This window comes from Rattus norvegicus, chromosome 19 (genome assembly GCF_036323735.1).
Source record: "Rattus norvegicus strain BN/NHsdMcwi chromosome 19, GRCr8, whole genome shotgun sequence".
In the NCBI taxonomy this organism is placed as follows: Eukaryota; Metazoa; Chordata; class Mammalia; order Rodentia; family Muridae; genus Rattus; species Rattus norvegicus.
In genome coordinates, this window is record NC_086037.1 from 67422616 (window position 1) to 67437931 (window position 15316).

A 15316-nucleotide genomic window follows, 5' to 3' on the forward strand; every position below is an offset into this window, starting at 1 on the left:
ATGTTCTTTGCTTTCAACCCTGACCGGAAGACCAGTGGAGGCCCTGAGACCCTAGATATTCTCCCTGCAGGTGCTGTCCTGTGAGCAGGGAAGACGGCTTCAAGATGGGATGGGTTATAGATCTCATCCTGAATGTTAACTGAGCTCGCAGATCCCTGCTTCCCACAGACACCACAGGGCTGACACTTAACCCCTTTTCCCACTCTCCTGAGCCCCTTGTCCCTCTTTGTCCCCTGCTCCCATTTTGGAGGGAGGTTCTTACAAAAGGCCTACAAGTTTTCTCAAAAGTTCTTCCTTAGGAGGGGAACTGGGACTTTCTTTTTTTTTTTTTTTTTAAGATTTATTCATTTATAATATATAAGTACACTGTAGCTGTCTTCAGACACCAGAAGAGGGCATCGGATCTCTTTACAGATGGTTGTGAGCCACCATGTGGTTCCTGGGATTTGAACTCAGGACCTCTGGAAGAGTAGTCAGGTGCTCTTAACTGCTGAGCCATCTCTCCAGCCCGAACTGGGACTTTCAAAAGCGATTCTGTAGGGGTTGGGGATTTAGCTCAGTGGTAGAGTGCTTGCCTAGCAACCGCAAGGCCCTGGGTTCGGTCCCCAGCTCCGAAAAAAAGAAAAAAAAAAGCGATTCTGTAGACGGGCAGGCAAGGAAGGCAGGCAACCCCAGAGAAAAGGCCGCCTAAGCACACTGGGGCACCCCCCTTCCTGACCCTCTTTCTGCATGTCAGGGACTGGGCCCAGAAATTAAGCGAGAAGCCACCACCCCCAGTTCCTTTGCTGTGCCAGGCTGGCTGGGAAGGCGCAGGTGTCTGCAGGCAGGGCTGCTCAGCTGCTGCCGCCTGACTTCAGCCTGGCCTGCGGAGTGTAACGTGTCCTCTGTTCCTTCCGTATCAGTTCCCTGGCAGGTACCCTCCTCCCGCTTCTCTGCCAACCCCCACCCTCCGCTACCTCAGCCCTCCACCAGCCCAGATATAAATACGAGAGTATTTTCCATGGGCTGGAACCAAAGGGGGGGAAACATTCCACTTTATTTTGGGCTGTGAGATTCCCTGCTTCATACCCGACAGGTGTGACAGCCCCATTTAGACATGGGGAACCAGGAATAGAACACAATCTATAATATAGCTTCCTTTGGGCATCTGGATGCTATTTTAAAAGAACATTCCCATGAGAAACCCAGGCTCATGTTAGTTGGGGTTCTGAGGGCCCCTCTGACAGGGGAATCTTGACCTGCTTACAAAAGGACCAGACATTTGGGGACAAGATACCGTCCTTTGCTTTGACAGAGAGATGAAGAGAGGGTGGGGGAGGGAAGGAGCTTCTTACCCAAAACCTTTCAAGTTATTTCCAATACCTGACTACCCCATGACCTTGTATAGATTTCAAAAAGGAATCATCAGATCTCCCCGACCCTGTCCCACCTCGCTCTAAGAGTGAGGACGAGGTAGAGTGACTTCTCAAGCTATATGTTTGGGCTGAACAGCAGTCCCCACCCCAGATCCGTGTCATGATCCTAACCTGTTGCAGACCTTTAGAAGTGAGCCTTTGCAGTTGCTAAGATAAGGTCCTGTGGAGACACATAGTGTGACAGCAGAGACAGAAACTCCTACTAGGACAACATCCACATCCTGCTTTGGCAGTCACTTTGAGCTGGGACTTCTGGATACCAGAACTTTAGAGGGTACCCCTGAGCCCACTCCCTGCCTCCCGTGCAGTGGGGACAGAGGTCTCGGGCGGGGAACATGAGTGTGTCTGCCTCAAGTGTGTCCCTCTACCAGCCAGCATAGGTCTGGTGCTGTCAGTCAGTAGCCTTGTCCCTTGCAGGAGTGGGGTACAGTGTTTATCTGATTGTAGTCACTCCTGGTCTAGGAGCCCAATCTCAAGGTCAAGTTTCTAAGCCAAGTTATGTCGCTCATGCCTGTAACCCAGCACTTAGGAGGCTGAGGCAGAAAGACTGCAGTGTGCTCAAGGCCAGTGTGGCCTACAGACTGAGACCATCTCCAAGCAAATAGGTCGAGCTTCCTCTGGGAGGTCCCGAAGGCCAGCAGACCACAGCTAGATGACCACTACCAATCTAGCCTGAAGCAGCTGCAAACCAGAAGCTAGGGTACCCAGATGAGCTTTCCTGGATGCTGGCTTTCTCACATGAGGGGTTAGCAGGCTCCTGGAAAGCTCAGAAGAAGGTGGGAACCATCATGACTGGGCCTGGACAAAGGTAGCTGACTCGTGTCCTTTGTTCTGGGCCAGAAGTGGAGCAGCTGATAGACTGTTACCTAAAAATATGTCATGGATCCTCTCTGCCGGGTTCTGTGGGTCTCCTTTCTCTGCCCGAATGCCAACTCCAGTCAGTGAGATCTACTGGAAGAACCAAGCCCTGCTCTCTGCTGGCTTGGGACGCTACTCAGCTGCCATAGCCACCCTACCAGTTCTCAACCTTGGTCCCAACCAAGCATCCTTCATGGACCCTTAACCCTGCTGCTGGTATAGCCCTGGCAACAGTCCACCAAGTCACTGCATGCAGCTTCTCTTCCCTCAAAGGCCACAGGCTCACCTGAGATGCTCTGACACAATGCCCTCTGTCTCCTGTCTGCTCCGTGCCCAGGAGGGCCCAAGTCATCCCCAATCCTGTTGCCCCTGGAGAATTCTGCCTCCTCCATAGATCCAGGGGCTTGGTAAAGACTCAAGACAGGAGGCCTGAGTGTGGAGGTTCTTTATTACCCACAGCTGCTCTCCTGAGACGTTAACCAGCCATCGAGGCCAGCTCCAAGCTGGACAACAAGTGCTGAGGACAGGTGAGGTGGTACCTGGCTTCAACCCAATCCCCCCTGGCCCTGCCTCATCTTATGGGGAGGAGCCAGGGTGTATGTGTACTTGTGTATATACACACATATGTGTACATAAGGGGCAGGAGGAAATGTGTCTCCAACCCCAAGGTAAAGGTACTGAGACTGGCTGAGAGGTAGCTGTGTTTTTCAAGGTTATACACACACTGTGCTCTCAAGTAAAAACCGTCATTTCAAGTTGCACACAAAGGCACCCAGGTGGCCAGGTTCATTGGCGTCATGGTGGTTTTTGCCCAATGTTAGCTATTTCCCAATAGATGCTCCTTTTTGAAACAGGTCCAGCAGACAGGCAGAACTGAAAACGGGAACAGTTGGTTCTTATTTTGGTGAGACTTGTGGTGATAAGTCTCCTCTGAACACAGGCCTCAGGGAAAGCTGCCCGAAGGCCCCACTGGGCTTTGCTCTGGCAGGACACAAGCAACAGTGATCTGGGCCCTGTCCTGGGTGACAGCACCACTGAGAGTATTGTCAGGCTTGGCCCATCCACCCTGCTGTGTCCCCTTAGGGGCCAGGACAGCAGCCGGCATCCTCGTGCCTCACCAAGAGAGACATTCGGGAGAAGGCCTTGGGGCACAAGGCGCACCTGTACTTCTTGGTACCAGCGTGAGTCTGCAGATGAGCCCTCAGGTTGGAGCGGTCAGCAAAGGCCCTGCTGCAGTGAGAACAGGTATAAGGCTTCTCACCTGTGGGAGGAAGAAAGGCGGTCAGGTGAGTGGACACCGCTAGGACAAGTCCACAGATGGTGGCCAAAGGCGAAATGTCACCATTGGCCAATAAGTAACTTGCCCTTGTCCTCACCACAGCCCAAGCACCCAAGGTCAGAGCCCTTTGGACAGTCAGACAGTCACTCAGGGCAGGATCAGAGGATCTTCTGAGGCAAAGGCAGTGTGGCCGCTATGTCTCTGCCAATGCCGAGGTGCTCAGTTCTGACCATGAGAAGTAGCCGGAGCCCTCCCACCCCCTAAACCCCCCTACCCCAACCCCCACCCCTGCTAGCACTTCCTGGCCACTGGCAGGTGTAATACTGAGCCACTGTGAAGGCCGAACTGGATGGAGTAAGCTATACTCCTAGACACAGGCACCATCTCCAATCAGCACCACCAAGGGTTGGGACAGAATCTTTCTGCAAAGACCTTGGCTTCCAGGACAACCCTCCCAAGTGGAAGGGAAGGGGGCCATTGAGAATTGTCTGTCTGGTTCTTCAGCCCGCAAGAGGCACTTGTACCCTAACTGGTCACAGTTCTCCAAGGCCAGAGTCTGCCCTTCTTGTGGGAGTTTCCACGGTGACCATGCTTCCCCGCCTTCACAGACCTCCCTGGCCCTGAAGCCACAGACGTGGGCAAACAGGCTCCGAAGAAGCCCTGCAGTTCTCAGTGTTGTCCTTCAGAGACACCTGCTTCCTTAGCTCCCTTCCAACCCTACGCAGAAATCGGGCCTTTGCAAAGATAACAGTTAAGATGAGGCTACCTGGGTGAATCCTAACTATGACTTACAGGGGTCTCCCTCCCCTTACAGCAGAGACACACACGGGGGAGAAGGCATTAGGAAAGCAGAGGCAGAGGCAGATACACAGATGTGGCCATTTCCCAGTGAGTAGGGCGGCTGCCAGGAGACCAGAGAGGCAAGAAGTATCTTTCCTAAAGCCTTCGCAGAGAATGTGGCCTGGCCATGCCTCGAGTTCAGGTTTCTGACCTCAGGACCTTGAGGAGACATGCCTGTGCCCTCTACCTGTGGGGATGTGTGTCAGCAGCTGCAGGAGGTGCAAGGACCCTGCCGAGGAGGAGACCAGCCCCTCCCCCAACCTGGATCCTTTCCCGGGATTGCAGCCTTGCCCCTCCTACCTGTATGGGTGCGGATGTGGCCCTGGAGCAGCCAGGGCCTCGAGAAGGCCTTGCCACACACCTTACAGACGCAGGGCAACGTGTGGGTGCGGATATGCATCTTGAGGGCACCCAGGCTGGCATACTCCTTGTCACAGTACCTGCAGGTGAAGGCACACCCAGTCGGCAGGTGGCAGTGCAGCTGCTGGTGCCTGGCCAGGCCAGCCAGAGTCTGATATGGCCGATGGCAGTGGATGCATTCAAAACTACCTGGGACCCGAGATGTTCCCTCAGCCCTGAGGTGTTCATCTAGAGCTCCGTCTGAGCCCAGGATTGGGGGCCATCGTGTGGGCAGCACCAACACCGGGGGCAGATTGAAGCTGTCTTTGAGAGTCACACTAGGGGCCTGGCCAGCCCGAGGGCCCACCAAGCTGGTTTCCTGGGGTTCTGGTCCAGAGGTTCCCAGAGTTTCTCCATGATGGGGCAGAAGAGGCAGGGAGACGCAGGCAATGGCCGAGGTACTGTCCCAAGGCTGCAGAGGGTCACTGGGATTGGAAGAGGCCTCCTTATCTGGCAGGTGGCAGGATCCCACCAGCTCCTCACAGGCAGAGCAGGAACCATTAGCTTCTAGAAGGGCAGAGGGGAGAGACAACACAGAGTGAGGGGTGAGGTTCCAAGACTCAGCTTGTCTAAGGCTTTCAAATTTCTGTTCACTTATCTGACCGTAGTCTGGCCTGCCTTATGGGACATCAGCAGCCAGCAGGAAGCCAGAGGTACGGATGCCTACCCTGAACCAGTCATATGTGCAGCAGCCAGAGTTCTCACCTTCCTCCACTGTTCTGGGCCACAGAGGTGGGGAGGGGAGGGAAGGACTGCAGAATGCACGAACTAGACAAGTCCAGTCACTAGAAGGTGACCTGAACTTGTTCAAAATGAGGAAAGCATCTTCCAGGACCCCCGATGCTCAGAAACAAACATAAACATAGAGCAGGCTCACGAGTAGATACCTGCAAACCTAGCATTCGGGAGTCTTTTTTTTTTTTTTCTTTTCTTTTTTTTGGAGCTGGGGACCGAACCCAGGGCCTTGCACTTGCTAGGCAAGCGCTCTACCACTGAGCTAAATCCCCAACCCCAGCATTCGGGAGTCTTAAGTCTGAGGACTTCAAATCTGAGCCAGCCTGGGCTTCATATGGAGACCTCAAAAGTCAGCTCCTCACAGGACTCCTAGCTCTAAGTATGGACAGCTTGTCTAAGGAGCCCCAGTCTCACTTCTGGACAGCGGGTAGCAGCTGGAGCTAGCATTCCTGGGCTCCCACACAGACATATGCTCTCAGAACAAAAAGAACCTGGTAAAACCAGCCAGCCACCCACAGAGCAGTCAGCCTCTGCTCACTGCAGGGTCACCCTTGTGGCGTCTCCTTGCGTGTGTCATGATGTGCTGTGCTCGGACACACCCCTGGCCACTCAACAGCACACACTTGCTACCCTGTTCTCATGCACGAACACGCCCAGCCAGGCAGGTGGCTGCAGCTTGTGGCTGCATCAGATCCAGTCCTGGCTTTGTGTCCCCTTTGGCTGTGGCTCCTGTATTTGTGGCCAGAATTTCATGTGTTTAATCAAAAAAAAAAATTGCTGGCATCCCCCTGGACACACACACACACACACAAGAGACCAGGCTGCAGATATGAGACAAATTCCGGGTTCTCCCAAAGACAGAAGCACCAATCAGCCCTCCATCCGCTTCCTCTTCCACACCCGCTGAGACAGACCTCTACCCCTGTGTCTACCTTGATGCCAAGGCGTTGGGTAGAAATGGTTGTTCACAGGTTGGGAGGGAATATTCCCAAATGAAATGTTTGATTAGAAACTAGCCTAGGTACAAAGAAAGTTCACAGCTCCACTATGGAAAAAGTCTCATGGCACAATTTAAAAATAGGTGGGAAAAGGGTAGGAGCACAGCTTGGCTGGTGGAGCGCTTGCAGCCAAGCCTGCCCACCTGAGCTTTATATCCCCAGTCCATAAGATGAAGGGGAAGCTACCTGCATGTTCTCGTTCTCTCTCTCTCTCTCTCTCTTTCTCTCTCTCTCTCTCTCTCTCACTGTGATGCATGTGTCTGCTCTGCACCCACTCACAAAAAATAAAGTTTCCCTAATTAAAAAAGACTAACGTTAGGGTTGGGGATTTAGCTCAGTGGTAGAGCTAGCAAGTGCAAGGTCCTGGGTTTGGTCCTCAGCTCCGAGGGAAAAACAAATCCTACAGTAAAAATGTCTGTAAGATTCTCATGAATGAATAAAATTCATATCCTCGAATGACCTGGAAGTGGTTGATTTCTTCCCCAGCGCTGTTAGTATCAGAATTAAAGCACAGTAAAACACCCTTTGTTAAAAAAAAGAGAGAGAGAGAGAGAGAGAGAGAGAGAGAGAGAGAGAGACTAACGTTTTAAAAAGCACCTACAGGTAGGTGGGCAATGTGCTCACAAGAAAATGCCCAATGTTAGACACTGGAAAATGCAAATTAAAAACCAACGTCAAGGGCTGGAGAGATGGCTCAGCGGTTAAGAGCACTAGCTGATCTTCCAGAGGTCCTGAGTTCAATTCCCAGCAACCACATGGTGGCTCACAACCATCTGTTATGGGATTCCATGCCCCTCTTCTGGTGTGTCTGAAGACAGCTACAATGTATCCTATACCTGAAATAAATAATTCTTTAAAAAAAAAAAACCAACGTCAAGGCACCTGTCATACTGCAAGAATGGCTAGAACTTGCAAGAAGAGACAGGCGCTGGTGAGGATGTGGAGAACCAGGAAGTTAACTCCTTTACTTTCTCCCTGAGTTCTTCAACACGTTGTTCCTGATTAGCCAGCCAGCATGTCATTCTCTGGATTGGAGGAGGAGTGAGCAGAACAGCCAAGAGACTCTGTCAGCAGCGTTCTGGACAACAGAATGTGTCCACCGTCTTGGGGAGATTCTCTGAGGTCCTGTCTGCAGGAAAGTCTTCACTTCTGCCTACAAGGTTCTGTTGTCCACTCCACAGGCAGAGGGAAAGGGACCTCATGCCAGGTGGGGAGCGGCCATGGCTTCTGCAAGTGCCTTTCCTATGTTCTCTTGCACTTTTGTGATTTCTGAAGCTCTGGTTCAGGGGAGATGAGAGTCTCATGCCCTGTGGCTCAAGGAATCCCTAAGGCCCCAGAGGGAGGGAGAGGGAACCCCAGATCTCAGCACCTCAGGTATACTCCAGGGTGACACCCTAACAGGAAGAGAGAGTCACTGGAACCATGGGGGCCTGGGAAAGCCAAGAAGGAATGCTAAAGGCCACCAAGACTACTCTGGGCAACCTCCTGTCCCCAACAGGGCCCTGCAGGGCACCCGGTTTGCCCATTGAAGTGGTAAGCTGGCGTGTGCTGCAGAAGTGCAGCCTAAGGTTTTAAACGTGTAAAACTATGGCCTAGGGCCAGAGGCATGGTTCAACGGTGAGTGTGGCTAGTCTTATGTGAAGCATTGAGTCCATCCTCCATTCAAGAAGGGAAATAAAACACCACTCACTGTAAGTACAACTTTCCACCCTTTCTGTAAGGAGACCCACCACCCAGCTGAACGAAAAGTCTCACCACACTTGAGTAGCTTCTGAAGAGAACATTGCCCGTGGTGACTCATTAAATTGAATTCAAAATGCACCACCACCACCACCCCAACCCCCGCCAGAGCAGGGTCCTAGATAGCACCCCCTGGTGGCAGTGTAGGTGATGGGGGCTGATCTGTAGAATTCCCACCAACTGGGGATTCACTGTGTGAGGGTTGCGGGCCTCAGCTCTGACATTCAAGGTGTCCCTAGGCACTGGGCAATCCCCCAGTAGGTCTGTCTCCAAAAAGCTGCCCACCTGAGTGGGGATAGTCCTGACCTACTGCAGCAGGCTGGCTCTGAAGATTAAGGTTTCTCTTCTCAGGTGCTCAGACCTAAAACCCCTGAGCCTAGCAGGAATGGTGGACGCCCGAGCCTGTGCGTGGAGGCCGCTGCACCAGGAGAGAGAGAGCGAGCAAGGGGGCTTCTGGGAAGAGGGAAGACCACCAGAGGTTGCTTGCTTCATCAGTGAGCTCACCCACGAGGCAGGATGCTTTGGGGAAGTCCTGCCTTTTCTCACCAGCCACCATCTGCGGGCAGGACAAGTTTCCTGGCGTTGTGGTCAGTGAGGCCTTCTTTGGGTGGGTGTATACAGCTCCTGGGACATATTTTAAGTTTGGACCTTTCCAGGCCTGCACGGAGAGATCCTCGGGGTCTGCTTAGCTGAAGCTGTAGTGTTGGCAGTCTACAGGGAGAGCTCTAGGGAGACTCGGGGCTCTGGAAACTTTTCCAAGTGGGGAGCCCAAGGCATGCCAGAGTCTTCAGAAGCAGAGATGTTAGTTGCCCTAGGCACATCCCTCTTGGAGCCCCAGTCTTAGGCCAGAAGGGAACCTCATCCCCTGCTGAAATGGAAAACTCTGTCCCCTTCCCCTCTCACCTGGGCCAGGTGGGACCCAGCTCCCAAGGACTTCCCAGCAGCCTCGAGCCCCGAAGCATTAAGTGCTGGGGGGCGGAGGCCCGGCCAACCCCTACCTCTCAGTGTCTCCAGTTTCCCGTAGTTGGGGACCCTGTGACTGGAGTGCGTTTTCACCAGGAAGGAGCGCGGCATTGTCCCCTCCCGAGAGCAGGCAGAGTCTAGAGCCTGCGGCGGGACACCGAGTGTAGCGTCTGGCGGCGCCCTCGGGCAGCGCAGCCGGCAGGTGCGAGAAGGGTCAGGCTCATTAGCATAGCGCACCACCTCGGCCAACCAGCGCGGAGCACGGCGGGGCGGGGCCGCGAAGCCACGCCCAGGACAGGTGCGCGGGCCGGGAACCCGCCGCGTGGTCGGCGGTGTCTGCCCCACGGGACTCGGCTGGCCCGCGTCATGGTCACGCACCGACCCCGCGGGGGCTTGGCCATCGACCTGCCCTGGATGAAAGAGCAGAGTTCAGGGTTGGGTGACAGAGGCCAGCCAGCTTGGATAAGCCTAGGCCCTATCCTCTCCAGCATCCTTTGTAATCCATGCCCCGGAGAGCCGAAGCATCCCGGTCAGGTTCTCCGTGTGAATGTTTAGGACTTTAGAGTCAGGTGGGACAGTCTCTGGGGTAGGTGGACATAGCACCGACTGGGTGTGTCTGTGACTGAGTAGCAGGGCCCTGTGACTAGAACTCAGCTTTACCCTCTAACCCCATGTTCCTTGGCGTGTGGGGGCTGAGGTGGGAAGAGAAGGTGAGTCTGCAGCGTAGGAGACAGTGGGGGGAGGGGGCTGAGTCACCCTGGCGTTCGTGTTCACGGTTGCAGGGCACGGTAGCTGGTGTCATTCCGTTTCTAGGAGAAAAACCAAGGTTCTGAGAGTTCTGTGGTCAACAGAACTGGGACTAACTCACCCTCCTGGCTGGTCAGAAGTGACTGCAAGCACTCGTTTGTTACAGTGTAAGAGTGTGGAAATAGGGCATCTGTGGGAAGGCTCTCTGAGGAGACAGTCCTGCTGGCTGCCCATTCCCCTGTTCCTTGGATCTATAAGGTACCAATTGTAGCCTTTTGTAACCTCTCCCGTCCCAGGCACAGACAGAGTGGATCCAGCTCCTACCTGCCTTATCCTTCCTGCCCACCCACACAATGTGTAGTAGCCTGTCTCCTAACACCCCTAATGAGAGATGATCTGGCATACCAGAGGGGAATCTCTCTGAGGCAGGGCCAATAGGCTTCCGGCATTCACAAGCCATTACAAGCCATTACCCTGAAGGAAATTGGAGATTCTCTGGACCCCCTCACCTTGCTGCTGTGCAAACTCATTCTTCTGCTGTGACTCACAGTTCCAAACAGCAGATCCCATGCAGCCCCAGGAAGAGGGAGTACTTGTCTCCAGGACTAGTGTTTAAAATTCTAAGCCCACTGCAGCAGGAAGCCTCCCCCCACAGAAGAAGGGCTTGCCCCAGCCAACAAAAGCCTCTTCAGGACTTTTCCTAAAGACGCTGAGACAAGCTGTTTGGATCCCCGCACCTTGTCTGCTGCCTACGTGCTATGCTGCTCATTAACCTCCTTCAGCAGAAGTACAGGTTTGGAAACCAACTCACAGGTTTCATTCGGGGGGGCCCCACGCAGATCTCAGCCACCCCCAGAGGCACCGGAGGAGCAGGCCACAAGGAAACAGCAGCTGTGACAGAAGCGAGGCAGACACTCACCCTGTACCACAGTAACAAGTAACTCTACATGCTACCTCACTGGGGGTTCCACCCACAAGAAGAAGAAGATATAGTTTGTTTATGCCTTAGTCCCTAATATATTGCTAATTGATGGTGTCATGGGTTAGATTGTGTCTATTCAATGTATATAATTGTGTCATTTAATTCAGTCTTGACCGATGTTGCTGATTCAAGAAGAGGCCATTCCAATGGGCTCTAATCCACTGATTAACGTCCTAACAGAGAAGGCAATGGGAACTTGGTGTGCATAGAGGTGGTTGGAGAGTCCAGAGAGAGGCTTAAGGTCTGAGTGGTCAGCAACGAGGGGGTCCCTGTCCCCTTGCCTTGCAGCTTGAACATACCTCCATACTGGTCTTCTGGCCTCCAAACCTGTTTCTGGTGTTCTCCCTGAGAAACACTCTGGGGTGCGCCATTCCAGAGGCCCATGATGCTTGCACAGGTGATATCCTGAAAACATTGGAGCAGCAGGCTTCGTCTGCCCTGTAGAAACACAGCAGACGTGTGGATGAACCCATCACAGCCTTCAGCTTCCCGGCGCATGGCTGAGAGCTCATGGGGCACACTGCCGTCCCTGCTCCTGCTCTCACCCTCCCAGGCACACAGACTTCCCTGTGGTTTCCCAGGGTTTCTGAAGTCCAGAACTGTGGATTGGTTAAGGGAAGTGTGATCTGCAAACAGCCTCCACCAGTCTATCTTCCCCCTGCTCTTACCTGAGGAAAAGCTCAGGATGAGGATGAAGTAGGTCAACCTTCCCACTTCCTTGGGCCGACACTGAGAGCAAGGGCCGTTGGAGAGGGTCTTTGATATATGGAAGACATTTTTGCTATCAAGCGATTTCAGTTGGAAATAGCCTTTGGCCTTTGTAGGGAGTCCTTGAACTGCTCTGGGCCTTGACACCTATCATGTGTAGATGAAGCCTTTTTCTCCAGTGTTTTGAGTGTTCCCAAAGAGGGCAGAGAGGGCTGACATCTTGCAGAACAGGGCCCAACAGGACAGACTGTGTTACTGTCCCTCACACAGGCCTGGCCCGCCCCAGTATTTCATATACAGGAAACCTTTCTCAACTTCCTCCTGACATCAGATCGTCAGCTGAGTTTCTGGGTCCTCTGCAGGCGGCCTTGGTTTCCAGGCGAGCTGAGTAGGAAGGCTCCACTCTGTACCCTGCCCCCCATACGAGCTTGAAATAGGGCCTCCAAAATCCCTTCTTCTGATGGGAACAAGGCCTCGTGAGCTCAAATTGGGAAAGGAGGGATTCCTGCGCTAAGCAGGGGATACCACATACCACACACATTGCGTGAAGGATTCTGGGAAGGCAAGCCTCCTGCAGCTGAATAGGGTGATGGATGGATGAAGTGTGGCTAGGCACTGGTTGGTTGGTTCAGAAGTGAGGCTCTGAGGCATACAGTGCTAAAGACTTAAAATCACACACAGTCGGTTCTGGTGCTGGGGGGAACACATAGATCCCTAAGACCCAGGGATCACTGGCCAGTTCCTCAGAGGCCCAAGGCTGAAGACCACCTTGCTCTGGCTTTTGCCTCTGGTTGGCCACATGACCCTTTCCTAAGAAGAAGGTCCAGGAGCCTGTGACAAGGGTGCTTGCTTTCTAGGAAGCAGGATGCTAGCTTCCGGTGCTGTTGCATAACTTGAAACTACAGGCATGTTGCCACCAGCCCAGGTTTCTGACACCTTAGATGAGGTAGGGCACGGTAGTATGGGCTGGGGGAGGATGGTTGAGTGGGAGGGAGAGTTATAGAGTTCTAGGTGGCCTCCTGCTGTTCCTAGAGTAGTCCATGGTGGGGGAAAAACAAAAACCCTTAGCTTGCTGAATCTGCAGCCTATGGAGGGTGAGGCACGCCTAAGGGCGGGAGTTCTATGATTGTAGACACGATGCTTTCTGCCTGGGCAGCCTGTCCCTCCCTCTGGCAAGCTTCACAAATGACTATGTGGTAATAGGTCTGTGTGTGATACTCGCTCTCAGGGGCCACGAGTTAGCATTGCAGATTCCAGCTACTTGTCTCCAGGGAGATTATTTTTCCCCTCCAGACAATACAAGGCAACGGTTGGCTGCTTTGTGATCTAAGACTGCCTCACCTGGAAATGGGTCTGTTGACATCTGCCTTGTTCTGGGTTTCCTATCCTCATTGACTCTGATGGCTCTCCTGCCAGTCCTAGATGTAGAGTCACCTGAAGATGACAAGGCCAATTTGGGGGCAAGAATGAGGTGGTACTTCAGCTTGAGCGGGTGATGACCCTCAAAGCCCAGATTCAGAGCTGAGAAGGTTGTAGGCTCTTCTGGGCACGGGAGATGTCTGTCATGTCCCATGGTAGCCTCAGGGCTTCTGTGGACAGCATCAAAGGAATCAGGAGTTCTGCAGGCCGGGAAGGAGAAGCTATGGGCTGAACTTTATCATGAAGTGGGATGTTGTGAAGATAGTGGACACCTAGGAAGGTGTGTGAGAATGGTAAGGAGACACCTCCTCCTTTTGCTCTCTCCACTGGGGGACTGCTTTCCCTGGGGCAGGAAGTGGGAACCATGTCCTCAAAAAGGACAGTGGCTAGTCATGTGGGACACAGGAAAGCGATCCCTTCCTGCCCTTTTGCTTCTGCTCCCAGCAGCAGCAGGGGCAGTTAGGTGTGGCTCTTCCTTTCCTGTAGTGGCAATCGTGGACTTTTGATTTCTTCAAATTACACAGAAATATTGTTAAGAATGTGCTTGCGTTTTAATCCCAGGTGTGGGGATGTGGGCTGCCTCAGATTATCCACAGCCGCTATGATTGGCCGTGCTCTAGCAGAGGCCTGGTTTTGCCAGCTGCAGATAGTTCCTTCGAGGGTGTGAGACGCTTGGAACTCTGGGAACTTTTCAGAGTGTATATAAATGCTAGGGCCTCCAAGAGTTGGTGATTGATGACGGGGTTGGCTGAGGTTTGTAAGTCTGCTCAAAGAGGAGACAAGAGGAAAGAAACTAGATTCAGGTATCTCCCCTCTGTCCTTGTTTCTCTCCTATCTAGCGTTAGGGGGTGAAAAGGGGTGGGGAGAGATAAAGGGTACGTAAACAATCCCCAACAAAGGACCAAAGACCAGTATACTCCCCATCCCCCAGGCCTCTTGAGGGTTGAGACCAGATACCACAGTGTACAGGGGCTAATGAGTCCACACTTAACTGGTGAGCTCAAAGATCTATTACTGCCTATGCTGTCCAGGAAGCAGACCACAGCCCTGTACCCCTTGCCAAGATGTGCAACGTGACCACAGTGGACTAATGGCTTCCCAACCTTCCATTCCTCCTTCGCTTTCCCCAACCCCCACAGGTTTTCGGGTCCTGTAGTTTTGAGACTGACTGGCGTTACCCTGGGGCCTTCACGGATGCAACAGAGAACTCAGGAAGCAGGCCAAGTGCAGGGCTGCTGCTGAGGTCAGGGCCTGCTGTGACTGGCTTGGAGCTGCCTCCTGAGTTTCCTGGGCACCCAGAGATCATGCCCTCCATGTGACATGACTGTGTCACTGTGGTCAGTCATAACACAGGCCTGGGCCTGTAGGAGCACCACTTCAGCTCAGGACAGTGAGCAACTGCCCAACAAGTGGTAGGCTGAGCTGGCAGCCAGGGGGTGAGCACAGGCCAGCCCTGCTGAGCCTCTCGGAAGTAGCTGAGAGCTCAGTGAAGACCCCCTTCTGGAAATGAATGGAGAGAGCGGCCTTGCTGCAGCACTGCGGATCCAGAGCCTGACACTGCCTGCAAGGGCCCCAGCCATGGGAAACACCCAAATGAAGTCTGGAGGGGACTGCCTCTTATAAGGTATGTTTGTCCAGCAACCAACTCCTCTTAGGTTACAGCCTGTGTGTAGGTGGGAGTTGGGGAGGGCCCTGACTTGCTTGCCATGTCCCACTTAAGTGTTAAGCATCACAACAGAGACGTGCCAACGGGTGTCACCTGTGAACAGCGGGGCAGTAAGGGGTCTCTGTGGGTAGACATACCCATAGCAGCTGCTCTCATGAGCCTGGCTCCTGAGTGACTTGTCAGCTTCTTCTTATGTTCTGAGACAGCGTCTTCTCTGTAGTCCCTGCTGACCTCCCGGGCTGGCCATGCAGCATAGGCTGGCCTTGAATTCAGAGCAATACCGCCTCAGCCCTCTTGAACCACCATGCCCAGCTCTCTTCCACTATTAGAAACCCCTGGTGAGCCGGAGACAGCAGGGCACTCTGTCCTGGAGGTGGGCCCTGGGAGAGTCACAGCAGCTGGCCTACTTCACAAGATCCAGGCTCCAGCCTCGGAAGGGTGAGATCTGGAGCCAGAGACCGAGAGAAGGAACTGGCAGTGATGTCTCCAGCAAGGGCATGTGGTGCATACTCACCAGGGAAAAAGCATCCTGAGACTAGAAGCTGAGGACCCCAGCAGCCCTGCTCA

The 15316-nt window shown here is 53.4% G+C and overlaps 1 protein-coding gene across 8 annotated transcripts; it reads right to left on the reverse strand.

Annotated features, from left to right (window-relative positions):
- Positions 1–2695: 2695 nt before the first annotated feature.
- Snai3 (snail family transcriptional repressor 3) lies at positions 2696–15215 on the reverse strand. Of its 8 annotated transcripts, XM_063278067.1 has the most exons (5): positions 11256–11352; positions 10786–10865; positions 9263–10036; positions 4693–5298; positions 2703–3534 (listed from the first exon to the last, which is right to left on the reverse strand). In XM_063278067.1, the coding sequence occupies exons 3-5, from the start codon at positions 9336–9338 to the stop codon at positions 3353–3355; spliced, it is 864 nt and encodes a 287-aa protein (XP_063134137.1). In that variant the 5' UTR covers positions 9339–10036; positions 10786–10865; positions 11256–11352; the 3' UTR covers positions 2703–3352. The 8 variants fall into 8 exon arrangements, with proteins under 8 accessions (NP_001100909.1, XP_063134137.1, XP_038953709.1 ...); XM_039097781.2 differs by lacking the exons at positions 9263–10036; positions 10786–10865 and adding an exon at positions 11625–15215 and having other exon boundaries at positions 11256–11394; XM_063278066.1 differs by having other exon boundaries at positions 9263–10865.
- Positions 15216–15316: the final 101 nt, after the last annotated feature.